The sequence below is a fragment of the Rana temporaria genome, chromosome 6 (assembly GCF_905171775.1).
Source record: "Rana temporaria chromosome 6, aRanTem1.1, whole genome shotgun sequence".
NCBI classification, from domain to species: Eukaryota; Metazoa; Chordata; class Amphibia; order Anura; family Ranidae; genus Rana; species Rana temporaria.
In genome coordinates, this window is record NC_053494.1 from 217,428,431 (window position 1) to 217,453,533 (window position 25,103).

Here is a 25,103-nt window from a genome sequence, read left to right on the forward strand (position 1 = left end):
CGCTGAGGTGATCAAATACCACCAAAAGAAAGCTCTCTTTGTGGGAAAAAAGGACACCAATTTTGTTTGGGAGCCACGTCGCACGACCGCGCAATTGTCAGTTAAAGCGACGCAGTGCCGAATCGCAAAAACTGTCCGGGTCCTTTACCTGCATTTTGGTCCGAGTCTTAAGTGGTTAAGGTGATGACTCTCGCATATCCAAAGCAAACAGAAAGCCGTTTAGAGCACAGTGAAATGGTGCATTCTGCTGAACACAAAGTGAAGCTAGCACAGAATGAACACGGTGCATGTCAATGGTTCCATCTCCTGTGTCCTGATGTTTTTTTTTTTTTTACCTTCCAGGCCAAAGATCACTCGTCTGGACTTCAGGAAGGCTAAACTGACGCTGGTGGTGGTTGAGGATGACGATCAGGTGAGAGACGGGTGTCTGTGTGAAGGTGATTGGTCCTCAAGGTGCCGATCCCAGAACTTGTCCGTATTCTCGTGTCTTGTGTGATTTCGGAGGAAAATAATTTATGATTTTTCACCTGCAGGGCAAGGAGCAGGAACACACGTTTGTGTTTAAGATGGATCATCCGAAGGCCTGTAAGCACCTGTGGAAGTGCGCCGTGGAGCACCACGCCTTCTTCCGCCTCCGGGGGCCGGTCCATAAGGGCTCCACCCGCTCGAGCTTCATCAGGCTGGGCTCTCGGTTCAGATACAGGTGAGGGGGCGATATGGGGAGGCAGAGTAAACTTTGGGGAGGGGGGATTGGAGTACAAATGCTAATGATGCTCCACCCCTCTGGAGATGGAGTAGAAATTTGGTGCAACCCCCGATCAGGTTTATTTTTATATTTTTTCTGCCCTCTGTGTCCCATTGGGGAGACTTTTCTTTTATTTTCCTGTAACCCCCCCAGCATCTGTGACGTGTCCCAGAAGATTGGAGGGGGGTAGGAGAGGTGAACTTCCACTTGGCGCCAGGAGAGGAAGTGGATAGGGCCATCTTAATGCAAGGGCACTCCTGGGCACTGCCCAGGGGCCCCGGGTACATGGGGGGGGGCCCCCCACAATATTCTTGCATTACATCATACTTGCCAACTGTCCCGAATTTGCTGGGACAGTCATGCTTTTTACTAAATTGTCCTGATATGGTCGTGTCCCAGAAACCTATACTGTGCCCTCCTGATCCCAGTATTGTGACCTTCTGACCCGCCCCTGTACTGTGCCCTTTGTGTTGACTAATCTTTGATCTATGGAATGTTTTTTCCTTTTGTAAAATCTTTTTTTTAAATTTTTTTTTTTTTTTATTGAAAGTACTAATGAATGTTTTAATTTTATCAACAATTTATATATTTTTTTCTCTTGAGAGTAGGTGTGTAGATTGGGGGCAAGCTGGTAGGGGCCCCCAGTGCATTACTTTTCCCAGGGACCCATGATGCTATTAAAACAGCCCTGGAAGTGGGAGCTGGGTACCTGTGAAAACTAGGTAGCGCCCCCCCCCCAAAAAAAAACACATAAAAAAAATTGCATGCCAAATGTGGTATGTCAGGGGGGTCACAAATACTTTAGTCACTGCAGCCTCACTGTGCCCATCAATTGCAGCCTCACTGTGCCCATCAATTGCAGCCTCACTGTGCCCATCAATTGCAGCCTCACTGTGCCCATCAAAACGCAGCCTCACTGTGCCATGCCATCAAAACGCAGCCTCACTGTGCCATGCCATCAAAACGCAGCCACTGTGCCATGCCATCAAAACGCAGCCACTGTGCCATCAATTGTCACCACTGTGCCATGCCATCAAACGCAGCCACTGTGCCAATTGTTGCCACTGTGCCCATTGATGCCACTGTGCCCTGTATAATGCCCCCCCGCCCGGCACTTGCCTTTCTGGGGGTCAGCCATCCTCCTTCCACGTCCCTCGATGTCTTCTCCCGCCCTCGATGACGCTTCAGCCAATCAGGTTACCAGTAACCAGAACCGGTGAACCTGATTGGCTGAGACGCCTGTCGGTCTTATCTAAGGAATGCACCACCCGTACGTCCCTTAGATAAGTTTCCGGGAGCCGTGGGCTGTACTCGGAGAGCTGGCTCTGATAGGCACTTCCACACAGCCAACCAGCTGCCGTTATTCAGGTGGCCGGCGCTCACCGTCTGGCCATCTGAATAGTCGGCGGCAGCGGCCGGCAACAATAACCTAGATTCATACAATGCATGAATCTGTGTTATTGTAATCCGTGGTGGTGCGAGAGCCAGAGGGGGCGGCGCTCCAGCGCCCTCTATAGACGCACCGCCACTGCTTAAAGTGGAAGTTCCATTTTTGGGTGCAGCTCCGCTTGAGGCTCCGACTTGGACACAACTTCCATTAAAGTCTATGGGCACAAGTCGAATAGAAGTCGCCTTGAAGTAGTACAGGAACCTTTTTTTCTAAAAGTCGGAGCGACTTGGTGGTAGTAAACTCTGTTACACCGCTTGTACCTACAGGTAAGCCTATAATGAAGCCTATAATAAGGCTCACCTTTGTAGGTACTGGTGAATATCTCCTGAACTTGCACCGTTGAGAAGATATTCAGAATGCATGCAGCCAATGACCTCATCGGCACATACTCTCTGAAGGTCCCGCTTACAGTGCCGCACCTCCAGAGCCCATGCCGGAAACGTCATTGTGCCCCCCTGTAATAATTCATAATTCTGAGCGTCTCGTAGTAGTTCAGGTTTTTCCAGTTGAAGTATACTGGTGTTCTCTGTGCGATTAAATCTGCAGTGACAACTCGTCTGTGTTCCAGTTAGCACTGGACTTTGCTTTTCTGGTAACACCGATACTTCTGAGGCTTCCTTGCAAAGTATTGAGACTGGAGCTATGATGGTTGACCCATCTCTGAATATTTGCTTGTGAGCGGCTGAATCTGGTCTTATGCCGTGTCGGTTATTTTTCTCCTCCTTGCTATCTGTGACCTGGTGGTTTCTGGTGTTGACGCTAAACCTATTGAATGCGCGGAGCAGATGATTGTCGTATTAAGTTTTCGGTGGATGCAGCCTGGTGTCCAGATCCAGTATTTCTTGGTGGATATGGCAGGTTATGGTTTGGGTCTTGTAACGGAATGGCCCGTGATACTCAGAGACTTTTGAAGGATGCAGGGTACTCCTGTGCCAGCTTCACTAATGGGTCTAGGGTCATCCTATGTCCAATAGGGGCATAGGATGACTGAGAAATGATATCTTGGATTACATGAGATGGGACAGTAATGATTCATGTATTGCAGGATATCTTTAAATATTACAAGTTATTTCTTATGAACACAACAGGTCAATGAGTGTCTCCTTCAATGTGGAACATAGACTGTTGAGGTGCTAATTAAGTCTACCTGGCTCCTAAGATAGTTCATTGTCTATTGTGCTAATTGAGTCTGGCTTCTGAAGGACCTCTCATTGTGTGATGCTAATGACACTGTATTGTGTGAAAGTTCTATTGATGATAGATATGTGTTGGCAGTCTGAAAGGTCAGATGCCTGACCTTTCAGGTGTAGTGGATTAGCATGTCAATTATGTTTACTAAAGGAATGTGTTTTATGTAGCAGGTGAGAATAACTTATCGCAAAGTCAGAAAGTCTGGGCAATGATTAGTAATTGGCTCATCTGAATGTCATTATCTAACGGAATGTGTATTGAGCACCCATTGTGTCATGTTGTGGGTGGAGTTGAGTCATTGTCCATATTTGGCTTCTAACTGTATAAAAACCTGAGAGTTTACAATTAAGTATTCATTCGTTTGGACCCAGAGAACAGAGCTTGTGTTTCGTTATTCTGGGGGGGGGGGGGGGGGAATCCAATGGGTCCTGTCTGCTGGATTGTGGAGTGTCGGATAAGCTGGATTGTGGAGTGCCGGATAAGCATGTCGTTGGTTCGTGGAAAGGAAAATAGTAACGGTGTTAACCCCTGACAGTTACAGGTCTCTAAAATGATAAAGAATGTCCCCTCCACTGGGCCAGATTCACCCTTTCTATTTGTCCTGGTGACCATTTACTATTGGGACCAGAATTATTAGGAAATCCACATTTTTACATTTTGTCCTTGTGTAGCGCCATGCTCCCATTGAGAGGGGGCGCTATGTGTTAAATTATAGTTGCCTGAGCAGTAGTTTTTGGCTCAAGATGATTATTCTTAATTGTTGGTTCTGTTCTGTTCAGTTGGGTTGCACAAGTTTCCCCATGATGGTAGGTGTCGCTGTCACCGCAGGTCACGGTTGGAAAAACAGGCCGGATGTATTGGGTATCTCTCAAAAAAAGGCTCAGGGGGCGTGGTCAACCTTCTGTGCATTCTGGGGAGGGGTACTTAAAGTGGATGTAAACCCAAAGTCCTTGCTTGAGTGACAGGTTATTTACATATCTCGTGCACTAGCTTGCAGACATGCACAGATTCTTGTCTATGTTTATTCTGATGGCTGTTTACACTGAACTGTAGATCACCCCACTTTAAGGGACAGACACTGTTTAGCGGGGTTCGTCTTCCGATCCCGACCTGAGGGCCCTCCTGGCCTCAGGGATGTTTGAGCTGTTTTGTAGCCTGTGGGGCCGGCTGGCCTGAGGCCTAGCAACTAAGAGTAGGCCCAGGAGTTTCTGGGGCCTACTGATCCAGGGATGGTCCTTCGCTACCTTTATCTATGAAAGGAAGCTGAACCAGTGGGATTCAATTGATGGACGTACCCTGGCGGATTTTCCCTCACTGTGCTGCCGGTCCGGCTGAAAGATTCTTGGCACCGTGAGTCGTGTAATTTTTGTTGGACCTATATCAAGTGTGCAGTCGGTTACATGATCTTGTGGCAGAAGATCGTGGGACGGCCTGACGACACTCGTCAAGTTTGTGGCAGAGACTTTGTCGCGCTTCGCATCAGCTGCTAGGCCGGTGAGAGTCGGCCTATCTGGAGGTTGCTACAATCCAGTGTGGAGCTGAGTTAATCCTTTAGTTATGTAAAGCAAGGTAGATTTGCGCATCTCCTTTATTGGTATCAGATATTAAAAAATAAATGAAGAAAAAAGTGTTGACAAATAAATGGGTGAGTGTTAAACGAAAATTCGGGTTCTAATTGGGATACCATAGGATTCCAATAGAATAAAATCGGTGAAAGTTTGAGATGAAAAAAAGTTTTCAATTAGGTGCTGCAATAGTGAAATTCGCTGGAATATTCAGCAAGCTAAGGATATATAAATAAAGTAATAATGCGCAACCCACAAACATATAAGTGAAGAAAAAAGTGTACATTTGTGAAAATAAACCAGCATAAAGTCTGTAGTTAAATTTCCTGTGAAAAAATATATAAAATAAAATAGTCCAAAAAATATATAAACTGTTGGGATCAGGTGCATAAAATCACATATAGTCCAAGAAAAGGGGGGGGAGGAAAGAAACTTCCTAATCTCTGACACCAACGATCAGCTTGCTTCAGTATAGACAAAACTCTACATCCATGCAGTATGGGTGAAAACAATGGAAGGTGCAGATAAATGAGCCTCTTACCAGAGAGACGGTTTCATAGGCATGTCATCCCCGACCTGGGAGCTGTGGTTCATGCAAGCCGACAGAATCTGGCGTTCTGAACTTCAGGTGCAGCAGTGCTTGTAAATCACTCCTCAGCGGTGGGATGACCAACTCTTCAGCAGTGGGATGATTAGCATGTGCAGCTCTCCCCGGGTGTTTAGGAAACAATTAGCAACAAAATGAAAAAAGAAGAGGGAGACTTCATAGTGTAATACTTGGTAGCAAAACACTTCTTTAATGAAAAAAGGTTTCCGAGTAGGAACAACACAGTTTGATACGTGTGAAGCAACAGTTTACACAGAAACAAAAAGCAGTATCTTTAAAATCAAAATAGCTCCTGTAACAACCAGCAAGCTAAAACATGGCAATGTCTTTTGAAAAAATGTAGACTCCAACCTACGCTGCGTTTCGCCTTTCTAATAGGCATCAACTGGGAAAGGAGACAATCTCTAGAGCATCACCTGCCAACTGATTTATATGAGAGACACCGGAAACACAGATAAATCATCCGTGTCCCCATATCCTGAGAGGAACTACAAAGATTTATTGAACAACTATATATATATATATATATATATATATATATATATATATATATATATATATATATATATATATATATATATATATATATATATATATATATGTATGTGTGTATAATCTAGACCAGGAGACCACAGTCTCCTCTAGATTATTGGATTTAAAATGTCACAATACAAATAATAAAAATTATATAAAAATGAGTATAAAAGTAAAAATGAAAATAAAAATAAATATAAAAATCATGAAAGAAAAAATCCCTCTCCAGCATCTCAGCGCCGCCCTCATAAAGGAACCGACATGCAGCGCTGAGCATGCAGACAGGGTTTGTTATATACATAACAGCATATAAATGAACATTTAGCATTGCACTGACAATTGCATCATGTTCTCAAAAAATACAGTTATGAAAAATACATAAAAAGCAGGAGAAAATACATGAAATAATTAAGAATGACTAGTCATCTGGCGGGATATATATTTCTGGGACATATTCCCTCTCACCTAACCTAGTATCAATATACATATTATGACTAATTTTCTTAAACAGGGGGGAATTAAAAAAGGATTTCTCTCTTACGAACATAGAGAGTGAAGTATTGGTGCGTCAGCACAACAGCTGTGTGTCAATAAAGATTTAATTAATATAAAAATAAATATAAAAAACTTTTTCTCTTTATATACACAGAACGGATCTCTGTATATAAAGAGAAAAAGTTTTTTATATTTATTTTTATATTAATTAAATCTTTATTGACACACAGCTGTTGTGCTGACGCACCAATACTTCACTCTCTATGTTCGTAAGAGAGAAATCCTTTTTTAATTCCCCCCTGTTTAAGAAAATTAGTCATAATATGTATATTGATACTAGGTTAGGTGAGAGGGAATATGTCCCAGAAATATATATCCCGCCAGATGACTAGTCATTCTTAATTATTTCATGTATTTTCTCCTGCTTTTTATGTATTTTTCATAACTGTATTTTTTGAGAACATGATGCAATTGTCAGTGCAATGCTAAATGTTCATTTATATGCTGTTATGTATATAACAAACCCTGTCTGCATGCTCAGCGCTGCATGTCGGTTCCTTTATGAGGGCGGCGCTGAGATGCTGGAGAGGGATTTTTTCTTTCATGATTTTTATTTTTATTTTCATTTTTACTTTTATACTCATTTTTATTTTTATATAATTTTTATTATTTGTATTGTGACATTTTAAATCCAATAATCTAGAGGAGACTGTGGTCTCCTGGTCTAGATTATACACATATATATATATATATATATATATATATATATATATATATATATATAGTTGTTCAATAAATCTTTGTAGTTCCTCTCAGGATATGGGGACACGGATGATTTATCTGTGTTTCCGGTGTCTCTCATATAAATCAGTTGGCAGGTGATGCTCTAGAGATTGTCTCCTTTCCCAGTTGATGCCTATTAGAAAGGCGAAACGCAGCGTAGGTTGGAGTCTACATTTTTTCAAAAGACATTGCCATGTTTTAGCTTGCTGGTTGTTACCGGAGCTATTTTGATTTTAAAGATACTGCTTTTTGTTTCTGTGTAAACTGTTGCTTCACACGTATCAAACTGTGTTGTTCCTACTCGGAAACCTTTTTTCATTAAAGAAGTGTTTTGCTACCAAGTATTACACTATGAAGTCTCCCTCTTCTTTTTTCATTTTGTTGCTAATTGTTTCCTAAACACCCGGGGAGAGCTGCACATGCTAATCATCCCACTGCTGAAGAGTTGGTCATCTCACCGCTGAGGAGTGATTTACAAGCACTGCTGCACCTGAAGTTCAGAACGCCAGATTCTGTCGGCTTGCATGAACCACAGCTCCCAGGTCGGGGATGACATGCCTATGAAACCGTCTCTCTGGTAAGAGGCTCATTTATCTGCACCTTCCATTGTTTTCACCCATACTGCATGGATGTAGAGTTTTGTCTATACTGAAGCAAGCTGATCGTTGGTGTCAGAGATTAGGAAGTTTCTTTCCCCCCCCCCCTTTTCTTGGACTATATGTGATTTTATGCACCTGATCCCAACAGTTTATATATTTTTTGGACTATTTTATTTTATATATTTTTTCACAGGAAATTTAACTACAGACTTTATGCTGGTTTATTTTCACAAATGTACACTTTTTTTTTCTTCACTTATGTTTGTGGGTTGCGCATTAATCCTTTAGTTATACCTTAAGGTGTGTGTGTGTGTGTGTGTGTGTGTGTGTGTGTATATATATGCAGGGGAGGGCTGGGCTGGGGGGCAGGGTGGCAATTGCCTCCCAGGTCGCCCTAACTTATGTTAAAAATGCCCCCTACCATTTTATTTTTTATTCTGGTCTTGGAAGTCGGGCTGACCACTAGCTGTTGCATTCTAGGAGTTGTAGTCCACGCTCAAGCTCACGGTGGGCGGAAAACAGAGCAGCGTAGAGGAAACTACAACTCCCTGGGACTGGATTCTTGGAAGCAGGCAGAGGCAGGGCATGCCAGGGAGTCGGGACGCAGGGCTGCAGGGCTGGGCGCTGGCTGCAACCCCAGGAGCATTACCCCCCCAGGAGGCCGTGGTGTGCAAGGACCTACTGAGGTGAGAGACCCTGACACCCATAGCAGACCCCCATCTCCCCCCCCCATACACCTCATGTAACCTGTCCCAGTGATCAGGCTGCATTGATGGGGCACTGGTGAGGCTGCATTGAAAAACCAGATGGACCATGGATGGTGAGCTGATTCAGCCGCTCAATGGGCCACTTGACTGGACTTGACTGGCCCCCCAGGCTTAAGGCCCTCCCCTGTGTATATATGTGTGTGTGTATATATATATATATATATATATATATATATATATATATGTATGTGTGTGTGTGTGTGTGTGTGTGTGTGTGTGTGTATATATGTATGTGTATATGTATGTGTGTGTGTGTATGTTTGTTTTATATATATATATATATATATATATATATATATATATATATATATATATATATATATATATATATATATAAATAAATATTTTCTAATACATTTTTTGGATAGAGTGGAGAGGAAATTATAATGCTTGTCACCTGTCTGTGTCCCCTTTGGGGAGAGTCATCCTCTCTATCTGTCCTGTTTACCATTATCATTGAAAGTAAAAGAAAATCCCAAATATTGGGTTGTCCCCAAAAAAGTAATGGAGGGAAAATCTTCCAATGGGGACACTAGTTCTGGTGACCTGGAGATCCCCAAGGAATTCCCTAAATTTGCAGGGATTTCCTGTTTGCCTATGGGGTAGGAAGTGCAAGGAAATCTTCGCAATGGGACACAGATGGCAAAAAATAAAATAAAAAATGATGGGCTAAAACCTTCCCCCAACTCTATCCAAAATGGGGGGGGGGGGGGATTATTTTTTTGCCTTTAGTTCTACTTTAATCAACCTCTAATCATTCACTCGGAAGTCATTAAGTCTTTATGTGTATCCAGTTGTTAATTGTTGTGTGTCTCTTCATAGCGGGAAGACGGAATACCAGACCACAAAGTCCAGCAAACCGCGGAGATCGGCGTCCTTTGAGCGCAGACCCAGCAAACGCTACTCTAGGAGGACTCTAATGAACAGAGGTGGGATCATTTTCTTTAGTCCTTTTAATAAATAAATCCCAACCAATCTATAAAAAAAAAATCTGTACAGTGTAGGAAAATGACTTCTTACTGACGGTCAAAGTGTCCAAAATACTATTTTAGCTCAATGGGATAAGGGTTGGAATACTTCAGGCATCCTCCAATGAATACTAAACATTTAAAAGAAGAATCTAAGAATAATCCGTGTACCGCACTCTAATATTCCTATAGGTAGTCTACCCCCAATGTCCTTGTAGCTCAGCCTTTCCCAACCAGGGTTCCTCCCAATGTTTTCTTGGGGTTCCATGACTACTGTAAAGAACCTCCTTTTCCTTCAACTGTCCATCAGTATAAGGACTGTCCAAACAAATGAAATGGAGGCCCTTCTCTGCTGACCACCACTGTAATGAGGCCCCCTCTCTTCTGACCACTTTTTCTACAGACCACCAATATAAGTGAGGACCTTCTGTGCTGACCACCAGTATAATAAGACATCTGCTGACGAGCAATGTAAGGGAGACCCTTCTGATGACCTCCATTGTTAAGGGATGCCCTTCTGTGCTGACCACTCTTGTAAGGGGGGGTCCGTCTCTGCTGACTCCCAATATAAGAGACAACCTTTTCTTTTGGATAGTGATTTAATCATGTGTCTACCAAGTTTGATGTCCACGGGCAGGGCCACCATCAGGGGGGCTTGATGGTCTACAGCCCCCCCCCCCCCATGATTATTACCCTGTGTCAGGAGAGAAGAGATGCGTTTTTTTGGGGGTTTTTTTTCGTCAGCAGCCACCCCCCTGGTTCTCTGCTCCAGAGGGGGCCTGCCTAAAGCTGTGTAAGGGGCCCAAAAATTTGTGATGGCTGCCCTGTCCACGGCCCCAAGGGTTCCTGAAAGCTAGCCACCCAAAGAACCTGCCATATCTCCGGAGCCATATGTCTTAGCCAAGTTTGGTGTCCGTGGCCCCAAGGGTTTCTGGAAGCCAGCCACTCAAAACCAACCATATCTCCGGAGCCATAAGTCCTAGGAACTTCAAACTTGGTAGAGAGGGGCAGCTTAATCACTTGCATGTGTCTACCAGGTTTGGTGTTCGCGGCCCCAAGGTTTCCTGAAAGCCACCCACCCAAAGAGAACTGACCATATCTCTGGAGCCATATGTCCGGAGCCATAAGTCTTGAACTTCAAACTTGGTAGGGCTCCTTAATGACTTCCATGTGTCTACCAAGTTTGGTGTCCGCAGAGCCAAGGGTTCCGAAGAGCCAGCCACCCAAAGAGCACCGACCGGGACTTGACAGTTCCCTTGCGGTAAGAGGTCAGACCCCTATCCAAGCTCTCGTTGGCATGAATTTGGGATTTTGCCGGTCAATATCTCTGGAGCCTTAAGCCCTAGGAACTTCACACTTGATAGAGCGGGGCTTCTTAAGGGGCACTTTTCTAATGACCACCAATGTAAGCGGACACTCTTTTCTCATGGACATTTTTCTTCCCTACTGTCCACCAATGTGAGGGACCCCTTGTGCCAAAGACCATAAATATGAGGGGCCCTGCTTCTGCTGACTTTCCTACTGACCACCAGTGTAAGAGGACTTTAAAAGTTTCACGGTCTCCTTCTTTTTTTTTTTTTTCCCTGGTCATTATTTTTTATTCCCATGGTTACATCAAGCATGGGTTTTATGGCACGACTGCAATTGATCACGCTAATGTATCGGGAGCTGTAGACCCAATCATGTTTATCTAGAGAGCAGTGCCGGCGCAAGACATTGTGCTGCCTGGGACCAAGAATGAAATGCTGCCCCCCCCCCCCAGAAGAAAAATCACGCCAACCAAAAGGCCCCCACATTCATTATTTTATATCATGATAACTAAAGGGGACCCGTCATGGCTCTATACATGTATAAAGGAGTATAAAGAGGACATGTCATTGCTCTATACATGTATATAGAGGACCTGTCATGGCTCTATAGATGTATAAAGAGGGCCTGTCATGTCTCTATACATGCATATAGGCGTATAGAAGGACCTGCCATGGCTCTATACATGTATCCAGGAGAATACAGGGACCTGTGAATTGCCGGCGGCCACAATGTCTTTTGCGCAAACTAATCAATGTACGCTAATTGTGGGGGTTTTTTTTTTGTACTAGAAATATGTAGAAGAATACATATTGGCCTAAACTGAGGAAAATAGTTTATTTTTCTAAATTTTGGGGATATTATAGCAAAAAGTTAAAAAATATATAGATTTATAGCACAAAAAATAAAAAAACGCAGAGGTGATCAAATATCACCAAAGGAAAGCTCTATTTGTGGGAAAAAAAGGACAATTTTATTTGGGTAGCGGAGCTGGCGGAACGGGCTGGCAGGCATCAGTATGCTGCCCCCCTAAAAGTGCTGCCTGGTACCCATGGTACCACCCGGTCCCATCATAGGGCCGGCCCTGCTAGAGAGACCCGACAATATTTTCAAGGGTTTTCCTAGGGGCGGAAAGGTCTAGAATGATTCTCAATATTTCTGACATGGTAAAGACGTCGTCTTAGGTTTCATCCACCGATATTGAATGTTTGAAAATATCTGGCAAACGTTTTTTGACTGCTCCTTTTTTTTCCCCTTCATATTTACAGGAGGAAGACCTGATTTTACCAAGTAAGTGAAAGTCCGATATATTGGTCGGGGGAGGGAATCGCTTTGGTGAGCCAGAGTTGAAGGATGGGAAGGGGTGTGACCATATGGTGAATGAGCCTAGCCCCTCCCTCTGTGGTAGGCGAAGGGTGGAAGCCTGTCTTTTTTTATTGGCCAATCCCCTTTTTAGCTCTTTTTTTTTACCTCCTTTTTTACCTCCTTTTTATTTTCCCCAGCACTGCCTTTAGGAATGATCCCGCCACTCAGAACAATGGATCACAGCAGGTATGACTCCTATCTGGTGATACAATGATTGAGTTGCAGAGGTTACAGCATATCATTGCCACTTACTGACTGGTTGCTAGAGGTTGCAGCACACATTATGGCTCACTGATTAGTTGCTAGAGGTTACAGCACATGATTTCTTCTTTGGTTGCTAGAAATTACTGTACAGTAATACTGCTCACTGGGTGCTAGAAGTTACAGCACATCATCTCTTCACTGCAGAGGGGCATGCTATGCATATGAATGCCGCCTTTATTTACATATGAATGCTGCCAGCCTTGTATATTTTACATATAAATGCTCCAGTTATTTTCATATGACTGACAATTATTTTAATGTAAACACAGGGTCTGCAGGTGAGTCATCTGTACACAACAATAGGGCAGAGCTGGGCAGCATTAGTCGCAGCACTTCACACTGAGATCAGGACACAGCACAGGATTAAAACTTCAAGGTACAAGGTAATTTAAACTGAGATAGTTGGCAAGTATGGGGCAGCTGCTTCGGGCCCCACAACAATGACAGGGCCCAGGGCAGCTGCCCCCTTTTGCCCTGCCTTTAAAGATGGCCCTGGCTCATGATTTAGCACAGAACGGCAATGCTGTGCCGCCACATATGTGTACGGTTGGTGAGAAAGGGGTTCAGCTGATTGCAAAGAAGAGTCCCCCTTGTAGGAAACTGAATTTTTTATTGGCAGTCCCTAAGCAGGATTTCTGACACTGCCGCCTGATATGCAGATGGCCACTAGGGGGATAATCTTCAAATGCAAGACTTTTGCATGAAATTGAAAATATACCAGCAAGTTTGTAGATTATGAGGGTTGTGTCAAATGCAGGCTAAACAAAAAAAAAATCTATACTGGTGATGGCTACCGAATATTTTATTGCTTTTGGATGTAAACTCTGCTTTCTCTCTCTCTCCGCCTCTCCTAGGTGTGGCCTGTTAGGCCTTCCCTGCCGGTAGTCACTGCCCTCCCTACAGAACCGGTGCTGGTGGAGATAGAGAACCTGAAGAGGAGTCCCGGCACCACTCGTAGCGACAAATGGTTTGTCTTTTGCTTCTACAGATTAGTATAGTCGCTAATGGAGTTCTCTTGAGTGGTGCTTCTCAACCACTGGACTGTGGCCCTCAGCCTGCCTTCTCCTGGGCCTCTAATCAGCTGTAGATCCTCTAACCTCCCTCTGTGCCAACTCAAACTCCTACAGTGCCCCTCAATCTTCCACAGCACCTCTCATAGTGGCCTGCAGTGCCCTGCAACCCCCCTAGCTTCCCATAGTGGCAACCCAACCTTCCATGGTGTCTTACAGTGCCCCTCAACCTCCCACATCACTTCCAGCTTACGTAGTGGCAACCCAACCTCCCATGGTGGCCTCCAGTACCCTACAACCTCAGTGCTTCCCATAGTGGCAACCCAACCTCACATGGTGGCCTCCAGTACCCTACAACCTCAGTGCTTCCCATAGTGGCAACCCAACCTCACATGGTGGCTTACAGTGCCCCTCAACCTCCCACATCACCTCCAGCTCCCATAGTGTCGATTCAACCTCCCATAGTAGCCTGCAGTGCCCCCCCAACCTCCCACTAGTGTCCTCATAGTGCCAACCCATCATTCTATAGTGGCCCACAATGCCCCTCAACCTCTCATAGTGCCTCCAGGCCATTTATAAGCCCACAGACTGCCAAATGCCTCCGGTGCCCTCTAGCTTGCTGAAGAGTCCTCGGTCCTACAGGGCCCCTGCAAAACCTCCAGCCTCCTGAAGTGACGCCCCCCCCCGTCTGCAGTCTGATTTTTGAACGGGTTGCCCTACGCTCCACAAATGCGGCATGTAACTTTTTGAGCGTTGAGCTTTATGCAGGTTTTTAAAATGTGCATTTTGCGTATATTTTTTGCTGCGTTTGGGGTGCCATTAACAATGAATGGTGACAGGCGGTTTTCGTGCGTTTAGTAAAAAGTGCTCATGTATTGCCATGTGTTGCGTTTTAAGGCAGCCCATTGATTATGAATAAACAACCAAACACGCCACAGAGCAGGTGAAAAAAAAATGCATTACCCTTTTCTTAAAATGCAGCGCACCTCAACGCATTGTATATGTAGTGTAGTGTACTCTACTGTACAATGCATTGGGGTGTCATTCATAATAAAAGGTGCTGCAACACACCAGGCATAGAGCATGTGAAGTGTGAATCGACAAATGATCCAAAAGATTGCTGATCACTTGAAATTGGAGATCGAAGTAGGAATGGGGCCCTTTGCCGCTGTGCGTTCACCTAAAGCTAAAGTATTCATTATGTACAGAGTCCTCCTTTTGCAATGTTGAACTATTTGTTGTGTCTGTCTTTTGTGCTGCGCTGCTTTTCTGTATCAATAATCAAACCTCCAATCAATCAATCGATCGGATCATGCAAACCTCTTTCATGATTATAATCTGCGCTCCTAATGCGTGCTTGGTGGTGGCATCGGTGGTGGGTGGAGCTTGGCTGGCCTTATCCAATACTGTCCGTATGGATCTCTTGCTGCGATTAGTGGTGATCCATCCTATATATTCACATGATTTCATCTTTTTAGATCTTGGCTGATAAAAAAAAACAAAAAACTTTATTGTGGCTTCTTATCTGATCTCTGCTTGGCTGGGCTGTGATTTTTGAGAGGAGGGGAGGGTCTTCTTGATTGGGTCATTGTATCAAATCTTAAACCTCAACAAGAGTACTTGAGAGATGTGAAAAAAATAATAAATACATATTATATATATCTATCTATCTCATATATATATATATATATCTATCTCTATATCTATCTATCTATCTATCTATCTCTATCTCTTACACACACACATAGATTATATATATATATATATATATATATATATATATATCTATATCTATATATCTCTATCTCTATCTCTATCTCTATCACATATATATATATATATATATATATATATATATATATATATAATATCTTACATATATCTATCTATTATCATCTCTATCTCGATCTTATTATTTTTAATTTTTATTTTATTTTTATATTTTTTTGGTTTTTGGATGGCTGTTTAATTGTATATGGCAATATGCACTCAGATTTGCCTTTTTGAAGAGTTTTAGGAATTCCTTACTGCTGTGCAATTCCCACTAGAATGAGACCCCATGGATCAATTCACAAAGCCCCATACAATTCACAGAATAATATATTATAATAAATATTCACAAATGAAAGATCTCATGGATAGAAATTGTAACTTTTTAAGTTAAATGTTGCAAGTTCCTTATTTCTGATGTGCATTTTTTTATTTATTTTTTTCTCCCGGCCACAAATAGTCTCTCCTCCTCCTATAGACTCCTCATAGAATCTTTTCCATGGGTGTCCAACCTGCAGCCCCTCCAGCTGTTGCAGAACTTCTGGACCCATTAGGCATTGAAAGGCTGACAGTTGCAAGCATGACTCCCAAAGGCAGAAGCATGCTGGGCAGCTGCAGCCGTCCATTGGGGGTGCACAGGCGTGCCCCCCCCCCCTAATCCATGCGTCTGACCCCCTGATTTACATGCAGGGCGCCGGACTATTGGATTTTAATGGCGGGGGTGTATTTTTTTGAAGCACATGATTGATGCCAGAGGCTCTAATAGGCTTCAAAAAAGGATGGGCAGAGCACTGTGCCCAGTTCCCACCAAGTTGTGTAACAATAGCGAATGAATATTTGCCATCGCCTCAATGATCCTCCTCCTGGCCAATCAGGAAGCAGGTCTTGAGACCCGTCACCTGAGTGGCTGAAAGGACAGGTGATCCTATTGGATGCCGAGGAGGGAGGCGCCACACGACGGAAGCTGCCGAATCGGAGAAAGAGGAGCTGATGCCCACCGCCGAGGATAGGACATGGGAGCCGTGCTGCCGTAACCCGCCTGCCACCGAAGCCAAGGAGGCGAGGACATGGGAGCGGCTGCCCGCCGCCGAGGAGTGGGCATGGGAGCCACGCTGCCTGCTGCCGAAGCCAAGGAGGAAAAGGCATAGGAGCCGCTGCCTGCAACCCACCCACTGCCCGTAGTAGCCCGCAACCCTGCTGCCACCTAGATGGGGTAAGTGCTGGGGGAAGAGAGGGGGGCTGGTTGTTTACACTCCGCCAAAAAAAAGCAAAATGACTCCAGCCACCACTGATGCTGGGACTTGTAGTTGTGCAACAGTTGGAGGGCCACAGGTTGGACACCCAAAATTTTAAGGTTTATGTAAACTCTCACCTTCTAAAACAAACCATTCAGTTGAAAATAAATAAAAATCAAAACACTTGTGTATAGATATTAAACAAAAAAAAAAGAGAAGAATTTATAATTTTTTACAAGTGATCACCTAATCTCTGTTCTTGGCTGCATACCGAGCTCAGAGAGCTGGGGGTGGAGAAACAACAGCACACTGGTCTTCCCAGTAAATGGCTGTGCAGAGAGGGCATGTCGGCATCAGTCTGATCATTGGAGGAGAGCAGGCTGCGTTACCAACACAGCTAGCAATCTGACTAAGCTGTGCTTTTTATGCTTGGTGTGGTCAGCTATTAATGGGAAAGCAGAGTGACTGGCAGGGATTTCACAAGAAGGAAACGGGTCAAACCATGTCTTTATGGAGCTGTGCAGTAGGGTTGAAATCGGGGCTATTTTCAGAACACTCGGGTTCCTCCACACCAAACTGGTCAAACCATGACAAGATTTTTACAATGTTTGTTGGATGAAAAGACCTGGCTCTCCATTGGTTTTCCAATTCGTCCTAAAGGTGTTCAGTAGGGTTGAGGTCAGGACTCCGTGCAGGACAGTCAAGGTCCTCCAAACCAAACTGGTCAATGTCTTTATGGAGCTGTTCAGTAGGGTTGAGGCCAGGGCTCTGTGCAGGACAGTCGAGGTCCTCCAGACCAAACTGGTCAAACCATGAGAAGGTTTTAGAGATATCGGGAATATGAAATCTTGGTGATCACATGCAGGAGGTTTCCCGCAAAAAAATAAAAAAATTAACCTGCAGGTGTCACTGCAGCCTGAAGAGGGCAGTGTGCCTCTGTTTAATACTTCAATACTGTAATTGTTTCATGCAATTACAGTTTATAAAAGTAGATACAATTAACATTTTTAATTAAATACATTAAGCAAAAGTGTTTTTTACTCTTGTCAGACTTTGATACTATAGACCAGGAGTCTCCAAACTATGGCCCTCCAGTTGTTCAGGAACTACAATTCTCATCATACTTGGTCATGTCTGTGAATGTCAGTTTTACAATGCCTCATGGAATGTGCAAGTCCGCAACAGCTGAAGGGGCGGAGTTTGGAGATCCCTGCTATAGGACTATAATAATACCTAATATTTTTATATATATATATATATATATATATATATCTGCCTATATCACTATTTAAAAAAAATAAATGTACAGGCAGTCCCCGAGTTACGAACATCTGACTTGCGAACGACTCCTACTTACGAACGGGAGGCGGCATGACGTCTCTGCCATCCTGCGCGTGTGCAGCCACTTTTCTGTGGAAATGCTGAGTAGCCATCTTGACCATCCAAAAAAGTACTGTTCCAACTTAGGAACGAATTCGACCTGAGGACAAACCTACAGGCCCTAGCCCGTTCATAACTCGGGGGACTGCCTGAAAAGGGGTCTGGGTATAAAAAGTTAACGATGTCCACTGCATATGAAGCTGTTGAATTTGGTCTGGATGTCTAGGCTTTAATGAGCCCCGTTCATGAAAGGGTTAATCTAACTTTCTTTATATCCTGCGCCGTACTTTGTTGATTTTTTTTCTGATCTTGAAACTTTTAGACCGTTTTTTTATGTGGTTGCCAATGGAAAAATTATCCAATCTCCATAACGAATCTTCCTGCGATGATTGCTGCCTCTTACTCCTCTTGCCTCCTCTTTCTCTGGCTGTTTACTGCTTGCAGGTGAAGGGTTGCTTTGCTCTGCTCTCCCTCCAATTTTTGAATTGCGTTCCTCTCCGATCCTTGTACCTCATTGCCGTTGCTCTTTAAAAACACAGGCCGGCCAGGAATGAAGGCGGAAGCCACTGGAAGTCCGAAGCCTCTTCCTCCTCGCTGTTGGCAGACAGGAGCTACACGCACTTTGTTTATCAGCAGAACGCAAAGAATGCCGGGCAGCCAATCGAGCTGCGGGGCTTGCCTATCAGAGCTACCATGACGGAGCTATAGCTCTCCAGTGAACCCGGATTACCAAAGACTTTCCCAAAACGAACCACCAAATGCCTGTCACCATCAAAGTGACGTAACTGGACATGGATGGTATATCAGATCTCACAGGATGACCATGTTGGGACTTTGTGTTCTAATTATTTCTTGTAAGCGTTAAAACTGTTACAGGTCAACCTGAGTGCTGCCCCCCCCCCCAAAAAAAATCTCGTTGTCGCCTGACCCATCTTGATACTATGCTTGAAACAATGGTATTCGGGAGATGGGTCTTTCAAATGGCCTTCCAAAACACTAAACCAAATGGAAAATATCGAATGCATCGGGGTGACTTATGTTTGCCATAAGCACCATCACCTTTATACATTTAGACAATTTTACTACCAAGGAAAAATCTGGGACTTTTTAGGCATTCCAACAATATAACCCCACCAAGCTGGTCAAACTACGACAAGATTTTAGCTTGCTTGTTAGAATTTGTACCATTGGTGAGTTCAGGTACTGATGTTGGGTGAGAAGACCATGTCTTTATGGAAGGGGTTTAGTAGGGTTGAGGTCAGGACTCTGTAGGACCCTTGGATTGGAGGAAACCAAATTGGTCAAACCATGTCTTTATGGAAGGGGTTTAGTAGGGTTGAGGTCAGGGCTCTGTGCGGGACCACTCATGTTTCTCCACACCAAATTAATAAAGCCATGTTGTATTGGAGATGCTGGTTGAAAAGACCCGACTCATTCTAGTTCATCTCAAAGGTGTTAAGTATGGTTAAGATCAGGGCTCCGTTCAGGACATTTTGAGCTCCATCACACCAAACTGGTCAAACCATGACAAGACTTTAGCATGCTCGTTGGAATTTGTGCCCGTTCAGGAGGTCAGGTACTGCTATTGAATGAGAAGACCTGACTTATCGACATTCCAATTGATCCCAAACGTGTTTTAGTTTGGTTGAGGTCAGGACTCTGAAGGACACTTGAGTTCCAGTCCAGACCAAACTATTCAAACAAGTTCTTTTTAGAGCTGTTTAGTAGGGTTGAGGTCAGGCATTTTTGCAGGACACCCAGGTTCTTCCACACCAAACTAGTCAAACCATGACACAAACCAAGAGGTCAGGACTGATTTTGGATGAGAAGACCTGGCTCACCATTCCAATTCATTCAAAATGTGTTCAGTAGGGTTGAGGTCAGGACTCTTTAGGACCCTTGGTTTCCTCCAATCCAAATTTGTCAAACCATGTCTTTATGGAAGGGGTTTAGTAGGGTTGAGGTCAGGGCTCTGTTTGAGAAAAAACTTGTTTGGTCTGGAGGAACGCAAGTGTCCATCGAACAAGTTATTTTTAGAGTCGTTTAGTAGGGTTCTTACACACCAAACTAGGCAAACCATGGCACAAATTCCCCAAACTATGGTAAAATCTTGTCATGGTTTGGTGTGCAGGAACTCAAGTGTTCTGAAAAGAGACCACATCTCAACCCTACTGCACAGCTCCATAAAAGACATGGTTTGGCCAGTCTGGTTTGGAGGAACCCAAGTTTTCTGACCTGAACCCTACTAAAAACACCTTTGGGATGAATTGGAATGCTGATGGCGAGACGGGTCTTCTCATCCAAAAATCAGTACCTGACCTCACAAAATGGCACAAATTCCCCAAATGTTTTAAAATCTTGTCATTTTGTGAGGTCAGGTACAGTTTTTTTGGATGAGAAGACCCGACTCACCATCAGCATTCCAATTCATCCCAAAGGAGTTTTTTAGTAGGGTTCATGTCAGAACACTTGGGTTCCTCCAAACCAGACCGGCCAAACCATGTCTTTTATGGAGCTGTGCAGTAGGGTTGAGATCAGGTCTCTTTTCGGGACACTTGAGTTCCTGCACACCAAACTGGTCAAACCTTGACATGATTTTACCATGTTTGTTGGATGAAAAGACCTGGCTCACTAATGGTGTTTCAATTCATCCCAAGATGTTCAGTAGGGATGAGGTCAGGACTCCGTGCATGACCACTCGGGTTTCTCCATACCAAATAAATAAAGCCATGTCTTTATGGAGATGCTGGTTGAGAAGACCTGACTCGTTCTAGTTCATCGCAAAGGTGTTCAGTAGGGTTAAGGTCAGGGCTCTGTGCAGGACATTTAGAGTTCCTTCATATCAAACTGGTCAAACCATGACAAGACTTTAGCATGCCCGTTGGAATTTGTGCCCGTTCATAAGGTCAGGTACTGCTATTGCATGAGAAGTGTTGGCTCCTCATCGACATTCCAATTCATCCCAAAAGTGTTTAGTTGGGTTGAGGGCAGGACTCTGGTCTGGAGGAACTCAAGCGACCTTCAAACTATTGAAACAAGTTCTTTTTAGAGCCGTTTAGTAAAGTTGAGGTCAGGGCTTTGTGCAGGACACCCAGGTTCTTCCACACCAAACTAGTCAAACCATGACGAGATTTTACCATATTTATTGGAATTTGTGCCATTTTTTTGTGAGGTCAGGTACTGATTTTTGGATGAGAAGACCCGGCTCACCATCGGCATTCCAATTCATCCCAAAGGTGTTTTGTTTTTTTTGTTTTTTTTTTTATAGTAGGGTTCAGGTCAGAACACTTGGGTTCCTCCAAACCATGGCCCGGATTCAGAAAGGACTTGCGACGGCGTATCTCCAGCTACGCCGTCGTAAGTCTGAATGTGTGCCGTCGTATCTCGGCGCCTGATTCAAAGAATCAGATACGCCGGAATTTGGCCAAGATCCGACCGACGTAAGTCTCTTACGCCGTCGTATCTTGGGTGCATATTTACGCTGGCCGCTAGGGGCGCTTCCATAGATTTACGCGTAGAATATGCAAATGAGCTAGATACGCCGATTCACGAACGTACTTGCGCCCGCTGCCTTGATATACGTCGTTTGCGTACGGTGTTTTGTAGGCGTAAAGTTAGCCCTGCTATATGAGGCGCAGCCAATGTTGAGTATGGACGTCGGAACAGCGTAGAATTTTACGTCGTTTGCGTAAGTCGTACGTGAATGGGGCTGGGCGTAGGTTATGTTCACGTCGAAAGCATTGAGTATTTACAACGTGATTCTGAGCATGCACACTGGGATACGTCCACGGACGGTGCATGCGCCGTTCATTCGGGCCCTCATTTGCATGGGGTCACGGCTCATTTCAATACAACACGCCCACTGCCTTGTTCATTTGAATTATGCGGGCTTACGCCGGCCCATTTACGCTAAGCCACCGTAACTTAGGGCGCAAGTTCTTTCTGAATACAGTACTCGCCTCTCTAAGTTCCGGCGGCGTAGCGTATATGAGATGCGCTACGCCCGCCTAAAGATACGCGATTCTTTCTGAATCCGGGCCCATGTCTTTATGGAGTTGTGCAGTAGGGTTGAGATCGGGTCTCTTTTCGGGACACTTGAGTTCCTGCACACCAAACTGGTCAAACCGTGACTTGATTTTACCATGTTTGTTGGATGAAAAGACCTGGCTCACTAACGGTATTCCAATTCATCCCAAAGGTGTTCCGTAGGGATGAGGTCAGGGTTCCGTGCAGGACACAAGTTCCTCCACACCAAACTGGTGAAACCATGTCTTGACTTTTTTATAAAGGGGACAGTCCTGGTGGAACAGAAAAGGGTCTTCACCAAACTGTCACCTCAAATTTGCTGTTCTCCGTTTTAAATTGTCAAAGTGTGGTCATAGGCACCGTGTTGCAATCCCTGTATGTACTAAAGGCCTACACACCTGTCAGATCGATCATGTAACTTGTGATAACAAGCAATTGTCATTTATCTCTATGGTCAACGCTTGTAAGGATATTCAATGCTGTATAGATGTATTATGTTGAACGTAATCGCCGTCTTCAGTTACTTCTGAAAAGTGTTACTTCTAGAGTGTGAACTACTAATGCAGAAGAAAAATTGCCCCCCCCCCCCCCCCCCCCCAAACCTGAGTTCCTCTGCTGAGATACTTTGTTTGTTGAGCTCTTCTAGATGTTACGTGTTTGGAAACGTACTGCCACCCTGCACACAAACCTGTTCTATGTGTTTAATAAATACAACGTATCAATAATAGGAGCCTTGTCTGTGTTGAAAGGAAAGTCGGAAAGTTAAACAAGGAAACTGCAAACGTAAATATTAGAGATTCTGTGAGATGAGTTCTGGAATCTCCCTCTGAAGTCGTGGCTTCCTGTTCTGTGCGCGCCGAGCGCGAGCGACTGTGGCTGCTGCGCCCGCGAGCCGTGGCAGAATTATTTTAAAGAATAGATGGGGGAGGGGAGCTGGAGAGGCGACAGACAAATATGCTTTACTTTTGCATAATGTACACAAACCTGAGCTTTATTGGTGTATAAATGTGTTTGTCTTATGGAAGGGATTAAGTAACTTTTACCCAATCACAATCTAAAACGCTTCAACCCCCTTCCTTTATAACTCTCCTCTCCTGAAATACTCTGCTGGAGGACTCTGCTGCTTCCCCTATAACTCTCCTTTCCTATAATACTCTGCTGAGGGACTCTGCTCTCTCCTCTCCTGAAATGTTCTGCTCTGCTGGAGGACTCTGCTCCTTCCCCTGTAACTCTCCTTTCCTATAATGCTCTGCTGGAGGACTCTGCTCCTTCCTCTATAACTCTCCTCTTCTGAAATACTATGCTGGAGGACTCTGCTCCTTCCTCTATAATACTCTGCTGTAGGATTCTTCTCTCTCCTCTCCTGAAATTTTCTGCTCTGCTAGAGGACTCTGCTCCTTTCTCTATAACTCTCCTCTCCTAAAATACTCTGCTGGAGGACTCTGCTCCTTCCTCTATAAAACTCTCCTCTATTGTAATATTCTGCTCCTTCCTCTATCTCTCCTCTCCTGTAATACTCTGCACTGCTGGAGGACTCTGCTCCTTCCTTTAACTCTCCTCTCCTGAAATGCTCTGCTAGAAGACTCTGTACTCCGACCCTCTATCGAACTCTCCCCTTCTGAAATACTCTGCACAGATGGAGGACTCTTCTCTCTTCCTCTATTGAACTCTCCTCCCCTGAAATATTCTGCACTGCTGGAGGACTCTTCTTCCTTCCTCTATCAAACTCTCCTCTATTGTAATACTCTGCACTGCTGGAGGACTCTGCTCCTTCCTCTAACTCGCCTCTCCCCTTGCATTCTCTATAAATGAGTAATGCAGAAGGCAGAGTGGATCTCTTAGTAACAGTATACTTGTTTACAAATTGGTGAAACGTGTTGAAGGAAACCAGGTGTAGCTGGTAACCGTCCTGAAATTATTAATACAGTGGAACCTTGGATTATCCAGGAGAATGCTTGTAATCCAAAGCACTCGCATATCAAAGTGAGTTTCCCCATAGAAGTCAATGGAAAGGAAAATAATTCATTCCACATTGACTTCTATTGCATGCAATACCGCATGTGGCCAGAGGTGGGGGGGGGGGGCCAGAGAGACTCGGAAATATTTGGAGATTGTTCAGCTGCCCTTTGGAAACCCTCAGGTTCGGGAACAGAGTATTTCTGAACTGCTCTGATCGGCTCCGGCGCCCCCGCACCTCCTGGCCAAATGCGGTACTGCACACCGCAGAGGCTTGAATACTGCCTGTCTTGCGAGACAACACTCGCAAACCGAATCGGATTAAAAAATACAATATTGCTCGTATTGCGAAACGCTCGTAAACCACGTTACTCGCAATCCAAGGTTCCACTAAAATTATTATTATTATACAGGATTTGTATAGCGCCAACAGTTTGCGCAGCACTTTACAATAATGGGAGACAATACACCAACCGTAAAATTCAAAACCAGAAGGTTGGAGAATCCCTGCTCCTGCGAGATTACAATCCTAAGAGGGAGGGGCTGGTAAAACAAAAGGTAGGGACTGTGAGGGATGAACTGATGAGGGGAGTAGAAGATTCAGTTGTTAGCTGGAGGTGGGATAGGCCTCCCTGAAGAGATGAGTTTTTAGGGATCGCCTAAAAGTGGACAAGAGTGGGAGATAACCAGAGAGATTGCAGTAAATCCAGCGGATGGGAGAGGCTCTGGAGAAGTCCTGGAGACGAGTATGGGAGGAGTAGACAAGGGAGCAATGGGAAGCCAGCGGAGGAATTGGCAGAGAGGAGTGGCGGACACTGAATGGTTGGTAAGGTGGATGAGTCTGGCAGGGGCATTCATGATAGACAAAGGGATGTTGCTTGGCCAGAGCTTCCCGTGCATTTCCAGAGATATGGACCGGTGAGTAGTATTGGAATATTTTTGCTCTTGTGAGTTTCTCCGCCACCAATGCACCACCAACCCGCAGAGCATTGCAGAAATTGGCGCCTCCTGAGGCGGTAAACAGAGGAGGCAGCACATCGCAGGTCATCACAGCCGGAGGCTTGCTCTCCCTCGCTGCAGCCCAT

The 25,103-nt window shown here is 44.5% G+C and overlaps 1 protein-coding gene across 1 annotated transcript in view; it reads left to right on the forward strand.

The window, feature by feature from the left end:
- The first annotated feature begins 259 nt into the window (after positions 1-259).
- The window catches only part of EPB41L5 (erythrocyte membrane protein band 4.1 like 5), a 40,195-nt gene continuing 15,351 nt past the window's right edge, over positions 260-25,103 (forward strand). The window contains exons 1-6 of the mRNA XM_040358246.1: positions 260-412; positions 534-703; positions 9,559-9,665; positions 12,281-12,302; positions 12,515-12,563; positions 13,496-13,608. Coding sequence (XP_040214180.1) covers positions 275-412; positions 534-703; positions 9,559-9,665; positions 12,281-12,302; positions 12,515-12,563; positions 13,496-13,608 — 599 coding nt within the window. The 5' untranslated portion in view covers positions 260-274. The remainder of the gene's footprint in view (positions 413-533; positions 704-9,558; positions 9,666-12,280; positions 12,303-12,514; positions 12,564-13,495; positions 13,609-25,103) is intronic.